The sequence below is a fragment of the Poromitra crassiceps genome, assembly GCF_964638095.1.
Source record: "Poromitra crassiceps genome assembly, chromosome: 5".
Lineage (NCBI taxonomy): Eukaryota > Metazoa > Chordata > Actinopteri > Beryciformes > Melamphaidae > Poromitra > Poromitra crassiceps.
The window spans coordinates 33,323,680-33,339,014 of NC_139642.1; the positions used below are offsets into that span (position 1 = coordinate 33,323,680).

At 43.4% G+C, this 15,335-nt stretch overlaps 1 protein-coding gene across 1 annotated transcript in view; it reads left to right on the forward strand.

Annotated features, from left to right (window-relative positions):
- Positions 1 to 15,335, forward strand: part of atm (ATM serine/threonine kinase) — a gene marked incomplete at its 5' end in the record, with an annotated part of 41,876 nt that overhangs the window by 6,248 nt on the left and 20,293 nt on the right. The window contains 21 exons of the mRNA XM_083637254.1: positions 246 to 335; positions 725 to 911; positions 1,673 to 1,866; positions 2,025 to 2,104; positions 2,363 to 2,518; positions 3,522 to 3,597; positions 4,093 to 4,223; positions 4,716 to 4,833; positions 4,950 to 5,120; positions 6,470 to 6,645; positions 7,349 to 7,592; positions 7,994 to 8,109; positions 8,668 to 8,797; positions 9,580 to 9,779; positions 10,503 to 10,677; positions 11,131 to 11,289; positions 11,513 to 11,645; positions 12,560 to 12,655; positions 13,251 to 13,422; positions 13,781 to 13,922; positions 14,144 to 14,320. Of these exons, the coding sequence (XP_083493380.1) occupies positions 246 to 335; positions 725 to 911; positions 1,673 to 1,866; positions 2,025 to 2,104; positions 2,363 to 2,518; positions 3,522 to 3,597; positions 4,093 to 4,223; positions 4,716 to 4,833; positions 4,950 to 5,120; positions 6,470 to 6,645; positions 7,349 to 7,592; positions 7,994 to 8,109; positions 8,668 to 8,797; positions 9,580 to 9,779; positions 10,503 to 10,677; positions 11,131 to 11,289; positions 11,513 to 11,645; positions 12,560 to 12,655; positions 13,251 to 13,422; positions 13,781 to 13,922; positions 14,144 to 14,320 (3,123 nt within the window). The remainder of the gene's footprint in view (positions 1 to 245; positions 336 to 724; positions 912 to 1,672; positions 1,867 to 2,024; positions 2,105 to 2,362; positions 2,519 to 3,521; positions 3,598 to 4,092; positions 4,224 to 4,715; positions 4,834 to 4,949; positions 5,121 to 6,469; positions 6,646 to 7,348; positions 7,593 to 7,993; positions 8,110 to 8,667; positions 8,798 to 9,579; positions 9,780 to 10,502; positions 10,678 to 11,130; positions 11,290 to 11,512; positions 11,646 to 12,559; positions 12,656 to 13,250; positions 13,423 to 13,780; positions 13,923 to 14,143; positions 14,321 to 15,335) is intronic.

A 15,335-nucleotide genomic window follows, 5' to 3' on the forward strand; every position in this document is an offset into this window, starting at 1 on the left:
CTGAACTACTGGTTCAACTATCCTGCAACCTCAATGGCCACTAGAGGGCCTGGGCCATTAAACTGTGATGTGGGTTGATTTGTCAGAAATTGGTGATCAGTCAACATCTTGTAGCATTGTTTTAGTTGGTGATTGAGGAGCTTGTAGCTCGTTTCACTTGTATTATGTGTCATGCAAAATCCAGATGCAACATTGCATGTGGATGTGAGATGTTCTTCTGTTGAGCTCTATTCTCCCCTGCACAGGATCATGTTTGTCCCATCTCCTCTGGTGTGTTCATGATGATTCTCCCCGGCAGTCTTCTCACTGAACTGGCAGAGATCTGCAAACTGTTGGTAAGTGACAGATACATCTAGCACGCCGCCATTTGTGTTTGCGGGACATGGGTGCATGTCCAAAAAGATACTACAGCAATACCCAACAACAGACTGCAAACATTCTTTTCTTTTTTGTACGATAGTAGCAAATGCCCTAAGCCAAACCTTTTTTTCAAATTACAGTCTGATCTTGAACGTTCCTATTATTCCACAATATGGATTTTAACATAAAGCGATGAATACACTTTGATTATCTCATATACCCTCCTAACCCAAACTATGTTTTTTGTATGCTTAGTCCCAGTACAAATCAAACTACTTACTCCAAAACAGTTGGTGCCACGCTATATTCATTGAACTACAGAGAGCAAACTTGTTGAATTGGCGTTATTTCCTTGTCCCCTCAGCTGAGCAGTGTATCCAGGAGAGTCAGTGCTGTGGATGAAGACGATCATATGGACGACGACTCGGATATGAGCAGGACTCAACAAGCGGGCGACATTGACCTGTTTGATGATGGCGAGGAGCCTCACACCAGCACCAACGGCACCCACAGACAGAAGGGAGACAACACTGACACTTCCTGTGCCCCAGGTACCAAGGGAGAAATGCTTGTGTAAATGACTGCATTGCTCGTATTTATATGGAAGTTACCACCCAATTTAGACCACTTTTAAATGAAAAAATCCATCCCAAAACACTTTGAACACTGTTACTGCAACAACAGCAGCTACTTGTGATGTACCTTGCGTTTCTGGGCCTATTTACTCGTTATAAGTGGTGTATAGCAGAACATTTGTCAACTATCCAAAACATGAATGATAAAAGACAGGTTTTGGTGTCAGTTTCTTGGGAATCAAAGAGGAAGGGCTTCTTTCTAGACTCACTATTTTGCACCAACGTTCAACAATCATACACACATTGTAGAAGAGGAAGAGGTACCAGTTTCTATACTGACAAGTAGCCTCAATAGACCAGAATGTCACGGCACACCACAGCATTGTGCTTCATCCACTCTCACTTTTCCTCGACTGAAAAAACGTCCCACGCGATCACTATTGCATTCATTCATTGCTCTCTCCACCCCGTGTGCACAGCACAAAGAAGCCCCTTCTCTGAGTCCAAAGTCTTTCTGAGAGAATGTGGGATTCTTCTTCAAACTGGGGGCTTTTCCATTTGATGGGACGGTTGTGCTAATCGATTAAAGCCCACCTATGTTGTTGTCTACCAGCTTGCCCATGAAGTTGAACTTGTAGCATGTATTGTAGCGCTGGGGTAAATGCTGGTCATCTTATGAGTTATAGATATACTGTACATAGATGGATGATGGAATGTTACGCTGTTCCCTCCTTCAGGTGCTACAAGCCTGTTAGCAGAAGAGCATCTGGCCCAGCAGGATCTGGCTCTCCTTGCTGTCCTGGAGTTCCTGTGCAAGTGTAGCTCTGTCCAGCCCGCCCACAGCCTCCTGTTTAAACCTCAGGAGGTGCGACGCCGCCTGCTGCTGCTGACGGATCAGATAGACTTCAGCAAAGCCCTGAATCTCAACATGGTGGGTAGCCTGCTATCAACACTCTTACTGGAAGTTATGTGTCACTTAGCAACTTGTTTTGCTGTTGAAGACCAATATTGCTTGTTGGAAGTCAAGAATAACATTTAATTACTATTATATAATTACCGTATAATTATTAAACACATCTCCTCCTCCAGTACCTTGTTCTGTTGAAGAAGCTTCCAGCTGAGGACTCGCTATCTCCAGAGGAGTTTGATTCGCTGCTCCGGCCTCTGGCGTAAGACACAAATACATTTGGGTGGTGGCAGTTGTTCATATCCAAATTGGGTTGGCACTGCAGCAACTTAAGACAGTTGGATGGTGTCATAGTTGAAGTTTTAATTTGATGTTAACTAATTGTTATACATAGTATTTAGTCACAGGATTTTGATGATACATGTAATATAAATGTCTCATAATGTTTTGGGTGTTTACATGTGTATAGTGACATACTGTAGCAGTGGATAATGATGTGTGCTTGTTGTTGTGTTTCCAGGGACCTGTGCACTCTGTACCGTAAGGACCAGGAGATCTGTGCTGCGGTGCTGTTGGGTGTCTTACCCTCCGTCAGCAGCCTGGGCAGAACGCACCACCTGCCAGAGGAGATGAGACACGTGCAGGGATCACTGCTGCAAGTGGTGTCTGGCTTCTGGTTAGTGGCACGTCATAGCTGAACACATACAGGGCTGCTTTGAAAGACATGGACTAAGCTTCAGAGCTCACTGGAGACCTCTTGTTTTAGTTTTGGATTTATTATTATTAAATGGGAAGTGTAACTCTGCAAGAAAGCATAATCAAGAAATATGCAATCTCTCATCAAAAACATTTATTTACTATTTATTTACATTTATTTTGAAAATGAATACATATAAGAAGATTGAAACGAGCTACTGAGACCATAACCTAAGTATTGACTTTATATTTTGAGTGAGAAGTTAGGCTGTGGTGTGGTCCCATTGATTTGCATGGAGTTGGGTGGGAGAGTCTTTGTGGAGCCACCCTCTGGCGGACGTTAGAGGAATTGCAGCATTCTGCGACTTCTTTTTTGGCTTCAAAATTCACCTGAGGTTATGGTCGCTTGGCAGATATACACGCAGCTCTCTATCGATAGATGGCCACATACTGCCGCCAGAGCTATAGCCACACAGTCAGACACCACAACCACCTGGACACACATTCACACCACAGCTACACACACACACACACACACACACACACACACACACACACACACACAGTATTTATCCTAAGAGATAGTCAGCCACACACACACTACACATTGGTACACAGCACACACACACACACACACACATACACACAATTTAAAAAACAAAAACATCCTGATTCAGCATCCGAGCACCATTTGCACACAGCATAGCGAGTCAATGTCCTAACCCTATCCCTGACCCTACACCCTAGCAACTATCTAGTACACCCTAGCAACCAACTTGTAACACCCTAACAACCACCTAGAATACTCAAATTTGATGTGATGCTGTCTCTCTCAGACGTTGAAAATGTTTATGAGCAATCTGTGTCTGGTTATGCATAACTGATCGATTCTGTCTACATCCATTCATAATTACAGTGTAGCTGTACTTGCTATACTTTGTCTGATTCAGTCTCTTACACTTAACCACTGTGCTCTGTTATAGCATCCTGGGCCAAACTGGGAAATGTTCAGCAACTGTGCGAGCTGCTTTAGTGCAATGTCTGGTTGGCTTGCTGGAGGTAAGCTCTCACAGAGGATCTCAATATCAGGGAGTGCATTTGCTATTTGTTGCAATCTATTTCTGCACAGAGGTGAGATCTTGGATTTATTTGTGATATATCTCATTCGGAATAAATTGCATAAACACTATGTGACCATTTTTCAAATCTCTAAGGATCTTGTTCATACCATGTTTGACAGAGCAGGAATTTACATTTCTCATCCATCAGTGGCTTGTGGAGTCCAAAGATAGCCAGCAGCCACTTTCGCTATTTTATCAAAATGGCTGCTTTATCTAGTGATTTTTTATCAGAACACCTACATGTTTGCTCGATCACTCATGTGGCTTTGCAGACATATAAACACAATATAACATTTGAAAAGCCGCACGCTCTTCTGTACTTTCTTGTATATTTCCTTTTACTTTCTTCCATTTTATTTACAACAGTTCATTCCTTTTGCTCAACACCTCTATGATTTTGATTTTGTTCTTTTGACATGCTTCCCTGTGCCAGGCTGACCCGTGCTGTAAGTGGGCGGTCCTCGGCCTGAAGGAGGAGGAGCTTGCAGTGTCAGTCGTCCTCCCGTCCCACCTGGCAGACCCCCACCATCATGTCCGCATGCTGGTAGCCATGTCAGTGGAGAGGTAGGTCAACTTATCACTACTAATGGATCAGATCCAATTTGCTCCATAGATAGATTGCTGGAGATGATGGATAATAGATTGATGGCTAGATAGTTAGACAGATGTGTGTATACAGTATGCAACTGATAGATAGATAGATAGATAGATAGATAGATAGATAGATAGATAGATAGATAGATAGATAGATGGATAGATACATAAATAGATAGATAGATAGATAGATAGATAGATAGATAGATAGATAGATAGATAGATAGAGATAGAGATAGAGATAGATGGATAGATACATAAATAGATAGATAGATAGATAGATAGATAGATAGATACATAAATAGATAGATAGATAGATGATGCAGATGATAAACTGATAGCTAGATAAATGATACAGATGATAAATGATACATAATGAAAGGTAAACGCAGTAGAAAAGATCGGAACACTAGATGCTATCAATCAATTAAGTGCACCATCCATTACTCGCTCTGTGTCCAGGCTGTTTTTGGAGATGAGACCAGACCACCCAGACAAGAGAAAGATGCTGCCACTTAAGCACCAGCAGGCAGCTTTTGAGAACGTCTACCTGAAGGCTCAGGAGGGAATGAGGCTCCCGGTAAGATCAGTGATCACAGCAATGCCCTCCTCTTTTTGACGTTCTGTGTGTACATGTGTCTGCGTGCATGTATGTATGCCCACATTATTAACGTGTGTGCGTGCATGGTCACACAGAAAGGCGTCTCTTCAGAGGACCTGCAGGACGAGACGTTCAACAGGAAGGCGACCCTGTTGAAGAGTGTGTCCGTGGTGCTGTGCTGCAGCCCCGTCTGTGAGAAGCAGGCTCTGTTTGCCCTCTTCCAGTCCTACAAGGAAAATAACATCGAGGAGCAGCTCATCAAAAAGGTCAGAGATTCACACTATATCTGCTTGTTTGTCGGACTGTCAGCAAATACAGGATAACCCCTGGTGGCTGTTGTGGTTTCTTTTTTGTGGAAATGGAGCACAGAATCCATCACTGAATCTGGGTTTAAAAATCTAGTTTAGACATTAATGCAGAATACCACGACAACAGTATAACATGTATTATATCAAATCTTTTTTTTTCAATGGACAAACAAGCATAACAAAACAACGAAAAAAGACAGACAATACTAAAAATGCATGGTAGCATAATGTCGTATATCGATACAATATCCTGGACACCAGATTAATTACTTGTGTAATATGTGATGACAAACGGATGCAGAAATAAAGACAAAGTAATATAATCAGAAGGAAAGAACAGGAGGGGGGCGATTGGGGTAGAGATGTGGGGTCTATAATTCTAAAGTTCAAATTTATTTTGATAATAATCTAAGAAGGGGTGCCAAGTTGTTTGGAACTTTTCCAGAGAGCCCTGGACTGTGCATCTGATTTTTTCCACTTTAAGAACTGACATTACCTCATGAATCCAGTGTGAATGCGATGGAGGCGTGGGGGATTTCCAGCTGAGAAGAATGGCGGTGAGCTAGTAATGTTGAAAAGGCCATTAGATCTGATTGATGTCTGGAAATCCCGCTATTGCTATGGGCAACTCCGAATATTGCGATAACTGGATCTGGGTCAATCTTTTTTTGGCGAATATATGAGAATGTGTTAAAAAATGTCTGACCAGAATGTGTACAATTTTGGGCAAGTCCAAAACGTGTTACCTGAAGTACCCGGAAACTGATGGCATCTGATGCATTCGGGTCTGAGCCAGGATATATCCGAGCCAGTTTGGCTTAGACGTGTAAGCAGTGAAGTACCTTAAACTGTAACAATCCGTGTCTGACACAGATTGAGGATATACGTATGTATTTTAATGATAGCTCTTTTCCAGGTTTCATCAAATCGTTTTTATGATGAAAAAATATACTTGTCTTATTGAAATGTGGTTCTTTTTTGAAGGGTATATTAATGTGGAATGGTTGTCAGTGGTCCATTCCAAAAACCTCATGTTGGATGGAACATACACATCCAGTTTAGCCAAAATATTACCATCCTACAACATCTTCCTGAAAAGATACTGTAAAACATACATTATATCCGGAAGTTAGGATACTATGATATTTGAATGAACTTATATATTTATTGTATATCCTAAAAATGAATTGAGAGAGTACCCATTTGCCTTTTAAAAAACAACAACAAATACTCTAGACTACAGTAAGAGCAGTACCCACTTTAGCCAAATGGAATAAGATGAAGTGTTTCCCTTCATGTCTCCACAGATGTTGTGCAGTGTATCCAGAGCCCTGGGCTACAGGAGCGTGAAGACATTTGTTAGTTCTCACCTGTACTACTTGGTGGCGGAGTGGCTGGGCCAGAGACAGTCTGACGACCGCTACACTGTGCAGTCCTTCCCCTACACCATCCTTAACCATGACACGCTCAAAGATTTCTACAGGTGAGCTAATCGACTTGTCCTTAACGTTCACTCGCAGCTCCCATCGGATGCTGCTTTGTGACAGCCATTTTGGCAGTCTTTCTACCCTAAGCTATGAAGTAATGTCAGACCACATTCAAAGTTGCCTGGCTCCAGAGACCTTTGAATCTGCCCACTCCACTGAGTTGTCTGCTTCTGCTCTCGCATCATGACATGCGATTTCTCATGTTGAAAAAACATCCGGTCCAATGAGCGCAGAGGGGACTGACGATTAGCCAATCAGCCCCAATAAACAGCGTTGTCACGCTGCTGTTGTCAAGTGTGTCAGACCAGGGAAGAGTAATAACAACTGTGACCGCTATAGAGGAGATGGACACAGCTGTCGAGGCTGTTCTAAATCCATTAAAAGTACCAATTACTGTGAAATCCAAACAGCATTCTGCTTTGAAGGCAGTTATTCAAAGGGGAGATGTTTTTGCATTCTTCCAACTGGATTAGATTTAGGTGGATACGTTGGTCTCTAGTGATTGAAAATCCATTGGAAAGTTGAAACTCCCTTGGGCAATGTCAGACTGGAAAAAAAATGGAGTGTAGCGAGTTGACAATTCAGTCTGATATCAGGCTGCATTAAAAGTGGAATCAGTGATACAGTGGAAGAAGGGTTGATGCTGACAGCATACTGTGTAGTATAATTTCATTCTGCTCATATTCTGTACTCTCCCAGCTCTTCCTACCAGGTGCTGATCCCCCACCTTGTCTTCCTGGATGACTTTGACCAGGTGAAGTCTATCGGCAGCCATCTTGGGAAGGACTGGAGAGAGTTGCTCGCAGACTGCTTCCCGAAGATCATGGTCAACATTCTGCCATACTTTGCCTTGTCTGGCCAGGATGCACAGGTTGCCCAGCAGAGAGAGAAGGCCCACAAGGTTTATGACCTACTCAAAGATGCCAACTGCCTGGGCAAGCAGGTGAGTGCAGAGTCGTTGAGGTTTTTTTGTTTGTTTTTAGATGATGACAAGTGTAACGCTATACAAGAACTTTGGGCTGTGGTGAGGTTTACACAAGATAACATGCTATTGCTATTTGGTGAAAACTTTTTCCAAACTGTTCCACATGACCACAGGTGTATACATTTTTAGTATAGGTGGCCCCAGAGGGAATCAGACACTAGCCTGGGCAATGTTGTTACTGCCATGATCTACACAATAAGTTATACACGACCACAGGCTGTGTGCCACATGAAAGTTACACACAGCAGTAAATAAATATTTTTATATTGATTAAATATTTATTTGGGGTATATAGAGAATCACTGAAATGGCAAATGTCTTAGACAATACTATATATCTCTCTCCATGTCTGTCCACAGCAAATTGACAGCCTGATCCACAGTAACCTGGCAGACATTGTGGTGGAGCTGCTGATGACTCTGTATGAAGGAGCCGGAACTGAAGGGGAGAGAGGAGACCTCAGGCGCTTTATAGGGTAATTACAATTAGTGAAGTTCTTTATCTACTTACTTACTATTGGCTAGTTTTACTGACTACACCCCCCCCCCCCCCCCCACACACACACACACACACACACACACACACACACACACATGTACACACACACATACACACCGTGCTGCTCAGCCACAGAGCTGAGTGGCTCGCTATTTGCTTAGTGTTATTAATACATGTATGTTTCCACGCATGTCCAAATTGCACCAAATCCTTCTCGCACTACAACACATCCACCAAGTGTGAGGTAGTTCAGACAAATGGTTCTCGAGATATCCGAGGAACACACACACACGCGCGCGCGCACGCACACACACACACACACACACACACACACACACACACACAGATTCCTTGCTTTATAGTATGATGATAATCATTTAAATCTTTAGGCCTTCTACCCTTTACTGAGACTATTCTGATGACAACACCCCAATTCCCCCCCAGGGATGAATAAACTATCAATTTGTCTATCTAAATATAAAAAAAATAAAAACAAAAACCAGTGAGTGAATTGCGGTTTGTTTTCTCCCTATAGGGAACTGGACCCTGCACCAAACCCACCGTACTTTAGCTCCTATGTCATCAAAGCCACGATGGACTACCTCAGCAAGTGTCACAGTGCTGCCAACCACAAGTCACTGGTCGCAATTCTGTCCAAAACGCCGGTAAGATTTTCGGGAAGCATCTATGGCTTTATGAGTTTTATATGTTGTTTCTCTTCCATGGAGCTACAGTACTTCCTTGTCTCGCCAGTGATCAAAAAATGAACATTTATCCTGTAGATCAGGGGTGTCAAACATACGGCCCGGGGGCAAGATCCGGCCCACCAAAGGGTCCAATCCGGCCCACAGAATTACTTTGCAAAGTGTGAAAATTGAATCAAATCTTTCAAGCTGAGGATTTGACACCTATGCTATTGATGCACTTGTGAAGTACCAGGTTTCAGGAGCAAGTTACAATATTAAGTAGCCTATTCCTGTTTTCTTGATTCATTACGGAATGATTCAGTAATGAATAATAAATAAAATAGTTTAGATTAAGTCTGAATCTAAACTATTTTCATTACCCTTGAATATAGAATTGCACAGTTGCCGTCAATTGTAATGCACAGTTACAGACAGTACATTTGATATGATAGGCCTATGGTAGCTGTGAAAACATGTTCTTAAAATGTACCCATCGTCCTAATTCTTTAGACTAAAAGAAACAGGAACATTTGGTGGTGTTGTTATTTATAGGTTATTATGCTTTTATTGTCTTTGTTTCTCCCACTTGAGGCCAGATAATTGGGTCTCATGTGTTAGATTGACACCCCTGCAAAATGCTTTAGAATTGTTTTACCCTGAGATTGACTTAATGTTTAACGTGAACTATTTTTCTTTCCCTGTCCTGTCTCTGTGTTCTTGTCATTGTGTGCCTGTTCTTGTTGTCTTGGATTGTACTGTAGATTTCCATCCAGAAGATCCTGCTGGCGGTGTGTGAGAGGGCAGCGGAGACGACCAACGGCTACGAGCGCCATCGCATCCTCCTGATGTACCACCTGTTTGTCAGTCTGCTGCTCAGGGACGTGAAGGACGGCCTGGGCGGAGCCTGGGCCTTCGTCCTGAGAGACATCATCTACACACTCATCCATCACATCAACAGCAGGTTGGTACCATAGACTGTATATAAATATGGACGTAGCCATCGTGACCTCACCCATTGGTTTGTTTGACTTTCTTTCTTTTTCTTTCTTTCTTTTTTTTTGCCAGACGTAGATAGACACAGATGCAGTGCCGGCTGCTATTGGTCCGTGATCGGCGAGCTGCGCGATCACTGGTCAGATGACCTGTCAGTCACGCCACAAAACATAGTCTGATTTATCGGCTATTTTACTCGAAATGGGAGCATAATTTACAAAATGACCATCATGCTGTACTAAAGAAGACTTGAAACTAACGATTGAGACCATAAACTCATTAGGAAAGTGTTTACTGAGGTAATGATTCAGGTGAGAAGTCGGGTAATCTTCCCATTGACTTCTGTAGACTTCATTTTGCAGCCATAGACAGTATAAATTGGCGAGTTATATAAAAATGCACTCCCTGTACAGTTGTTATGAATGGTGAAATTAGCTATACAGACCAAACCAGGCTGTAAATGTGTTTATTGCTGCTGTAAAGTTGGCATTTTAACATGGGGATCTATGGGGAATGACAATGTAGCCAGCCTCAAGTGGTCATTCGGTGGAACTACAATTTTGGGACTTCCGCGTTGGACTCATTTTCCAGAACCGGAGGTTGGGGCTTGGTTGGTACACACAGACCACAAACGGTACCGTCTATCCCTCCCGTGTCTCCCGTCATGTTCTAACCTGTTTGTGCTCCGCAGGCCAGCGCAGTGTGACGAGGTTTCCAACCGAAGCCTCTCTCTGTGCTGCGACCTGCTGACCGCAGTGTGCCGGGCGGCCCTGCAGTTCTGTGACGACACTCTAGACTGCCACCTGCAGGTCATCGTCGGGACGCTCACTGCTCAGGTGACCAGCCAGCCCGCCATCTCACAGCAGGTAAGTCACAGGCAGTCAGTCACGCCAGGATGTTGCAGTCATAAAGTTCAATTGGGCCAATGCACTCCTATGGAATTATGGTTCATCTGTGGAAAAATGCCATGAAATAATCCAGAATTTACTCCAGAAATCATGACTTTATTGGCTGCCAGTTTATTTTGCCTTGTATCATGAGTTTCTCAGGATTTTTAGAATCCTATAAGAATTTATTATTAATCTAACCCATCTCAAGACATTTAAAATTCAGAGAAATTGCCGTTTGCTTCCTGTTGGCATTTGTAGTAATCTGGTGTGAACCCAGCACTCTGATTGCATTCACCCCATTCTATAAATTACTAGTAGGAACAAGTGTGACGTAATAACATTTAACATTTACATAACAATTCAAGCATGATATTCAAGCATATATGCTTATTTATTTATTCATATTTCTGCTGCTTTCTGGCTCTGTAGGTGCTCAGTCTGTTGCAGTTCCTAGTGATAGAGAACCAGCAGAAGCTGAAGGACGCCATCTGCAGGTTGGAGCCTTTCCCTAACTGCCCTGAATTCATAGAGCTGCGGTCTGTACAGCACAATCTCAAATACAGCAGTGGGACCTTCACACTAGAACAGGTAACGGCAGCAGATACACACAGAATCGTACACAACACACAAATGCATACAATGAAAATATACACAACATTTTTCTCAGTCACACACAGTGGAATTTGTCAAGACACTATTCCATACTGTATGTGACTCCTCTCATTTCCTCTCATTCCCAAGCTCTCTAAAAGTAAATTAACAGTCAAATGTTTTAAAATGCCTGAACATCTCCTATGTTCCCCTTCCACAGGAGATAGCCCACTTCCTGTCAGTGGCATCCTGTGACTCCCTACCTCTGACCAGACTAGAGGGGCTGAAGCAGCTGACCAGACAGCTGCATGAGAACAAGGGGCAGATCAGAGAGCTGCTCAGAGAGTGCCATGGTATGATAGTATAGGGGGTGTAGGTGTACAGCACTGTATATAGGGTGCCATGGTATGATAGTATAGGTGGTGTAGGTGTACTGTATAGAGGGTGCCATGGTATGATAGTGTAGGGGTGTACAGTACTGTATAGAGGGTGCCATGGTATGATAGTATAGGGGTGTACAGTACTGTATAGAGGGTGCCATGGTATGATAGTATAGGGCTGTACAGTACTGTATAGATGGTGCCATGGTATAATTGTATAGGGCTGTAGGTGTACATTACTGTATAGAGCGTGACATGGTATCGGGGCGGCTGTAGCTCAGGAGGTAGAGCGGGTAGTCCACTAATCGCTTTGGATAAAAGAGGTCGGTGGTTCGATTCCCGGCTCCTCCAGTCTGCATGTCGAAGTGTCCTTGGGCAAGACACTGAACCCCAAATTGCTCCCATTGGTGTGCCAGCACCCTGCGTGGTAGCCTGCCGCCATCGGTGTGTGTGAATATTGTGTGAATATTGACTGTAAAGCGCTATATAAATGCAGGCCATTTACCATTTACCATGGTATGATAGTATAGGGGTGTAGGTGTACTGTATGTGTAAACGTTCTGATACCCCTTTCACACTAGGGGTCCAACCAGGGTTATTCCCTAGGTGATGTTATGTCAGAAACGGTTGCCACAGCTAAATCACTATAAAGAAAATACTTGTAAATCGGAGCATAGCAAAGACATATAGCAGCACGATCTGTGAAAATAAATAAAATGGTCAAACTTAGAAAGATGCAAATATGATCATTACTTCTGTATTCTAATCTACAGTAGGTGGCACAAATGTAGTTGTGGAAGCATAGGCTACTAAAATGGTAGTGTTATAGAAAGCTGTATGTGTGGTGTGGTTCTTCCTAATGCTCTCCTGCTCTCTCCTTGTTCCAGTCGAGCCCACTGACAGTGTGCTGGTGAAGCTGGTCCTCAGCCTGCTGCAGCTCTGTAAGCTCGCAGCCAACCACCCCGGAGGAGCAGACATCCTAGGTACACTTTCAATAGTTTAGCTGCTTTATACAGCTGCACTATGCTGCATTCCCAGCCATGTCTGGAGTGGAGAATTTCATCATTTCCACTTCTTGAAGTGTTTCACAAGTACAATAAGTGTAGAGAAGTATTGGAAAATGGATATGAAGTTGTAGGCCCATGGTCATTTCATGTTCAGTGACATTAACATTTTGTTTTGTGAAGAATAATTTCCAGCAATAGATGGAATATATGGGCTAGTTGACAGTCTTAGTGCCCACTGGCCCAGCTACATTCTGAGCAACACTGAATGACATTTTCAAATTCAGTCAAGGTGTGGAGGTGCCATGATTATTGGACAAACAGCATGATGGTAAAAGCAGAGAACGTAATATAATGCTCCTCTTTTCAATCTCTACCTAAAATATATTATGCATTTTCAAACATCGTATTAATGTCATTGTGAGATGCACAGAAGAGTGATGGAAAATAGGAAAAATAAAAGATTGTGAGGCTTATTCCAACCACCAAACAGCGAGTAAACGGTGTGCGCCTCAGCCAAGAGAGCCATGACGATGCCCTAAGATACTGTTCCTCCTGTGTGTGTTTCCTCCAGAGGCGGCAGGCAGCTGTCTGGGAGAACTGGGCCCCATAGATTTCTCCACCATCGCTCTGCTCCATGGCAGAGATCCTCTCTATGCCAAGGCAGTGTCTCTCTTCACCTCCACTCCACTACAGTGCCTTTACATCATCCTCAACTGCATGAACAACGCACTCACTCACCACTGGTACAGTAAACCCTAAACCTCACAGAATAATAATAATAATACTGTATTTTTAAAAAAAAAAGCAATGAAAAAGTAATGAAAAACAAAACAATGAGTATCGATAAAGAACCTGCATGTTATCTGTCTCCAGTGACAACAGGGTGTCTCAAAATGTCTTGAGAAATACAATTGAGGATGTCCACAGTAGCATGAATGTGCCATTGAACGGAAGCTGAAGCTATTGATTCAGCATGGACCAAGATTCCTGTCGAACATTTCTAGCACTTTGTTAAAATCAGGGTTTTCCAGGGCGAAAGGTAGCCCTACCTGCATGTGAGTGATGTGTTGACATTGTTGTGTTTTGTCCCATGTCTACCAGTATTGAGGTGAGACAGGCAGCAGCTCAGTGTGTGAAGAACATCCTCGCCACTGAGTCTGGAGCCGACTTCTGGGAGCAACACAAAGGCAACAGAGACCCGATGCTGGCCTACCTCAACCCCTTTAGAAAGGCCAAAAATAAGGTGTGTGCGTGCGCGCGTGCATCAAGCTAAAGTCTGCTCACAAGGTCCAGTCCTCACATTGATTTCTGTGCAAACTAATAAACTAAAAATATTTCCAGTAAACCATTTCTGATTTGCTCGTTTGTTTCAAATAAATACATTCTCATGACTGCTATACATAATGTACATACAGTATAATATGTGTCTTTGCTAATTCATTAAGGAGCCCTTTCCCCCTTCAGGTGGCTGGTGTAAGTCCAGAGCAGAGCTCGGAGGCCAGGGACAAGCTGGAGAACCAGGAATTCTGGATTCCCCAGGTGGGCGGCCACAAGCCCTGGCTGAAGTCTCTGTGTACGGCCCTGCTGGACAGTGGAGGGGTCAGGAGCGAGGCTCTGCTACTGTCGCGACCGCTGTGTCTGGTGAGCACATGGGAATTACCTTTGAAACCCTTTACCGCATAACCATCGGACTGCGTAGGTACACCCCACCACACATCCCTTTCTTTTTTGTGATCAAGAGATGTTATGGCTTTTTTAAGAGGTAGAATAACTTCTGCAAGGAAGAGAGAAACTTCAAATTACCATCATCACCAGTAAATGGTAAAATGGTAAATGGACTGCATTTTTTTAAAGTGCTTTTATCCAAAGCGCTTTACAATGTGCCTACATTCACCCACCGAAGGTGTCATGCAGGGTGCTGGTACAGCCATCGAGAGCAATTTTGGGTTCAGTGTCTTGCCCAAGGACACTTCGACATGTGGACTGGAGGAGCCGGGGATCGAACCACCGACCTTCTGATTGGTGGACGACCCGCTCTACCTCCTGAGCCACAGCCGCCCCACCAGTAACAATAGGGAAGAGGGTGTTGCGGGGTAACAGACATTGAACACTGTCACAGTTAAAGTCAAGCTGAAATGACATTTTCAGGATATGTTATTCCTTCCTGCAGCCATCATATTCTGAGTGAAACAGGGTAGAGAGGTGGAACATAGGCTGTGGAGGAGTTTGATTTGCTCATTGGAAAGTGGGCGTGTATCAGGTGAGGGACTGGACTGACTGAATGAATGTGAGGCCAGTGCTGCCCTGCCTGTGCCTCTGAGCCGAAGGACACAGCAGTCCACTAAATAATGTATTTTACCCAACAAATCTGAAACCTACTGGTCACGTTTCAATAACAGTCTATGTACAAACACAATATAATGTAAATACAACCCCGTGGACTGCGTACTTACTGGCATGGCTCGTCTTTATACTGTAGTAAAGTTGAACTTGAACTTAGACCCAACAACCACAACCTACACCCTAACAACCATCTACAAACGCTCTAACCACCACCTCATACACCCTAGCAACCACATAGAAACACCCTGGAAGTATAGCATCATAAAAACCACTTGGAAACACCTTAGCAACCACCTAGAACTACCTAGCAGCC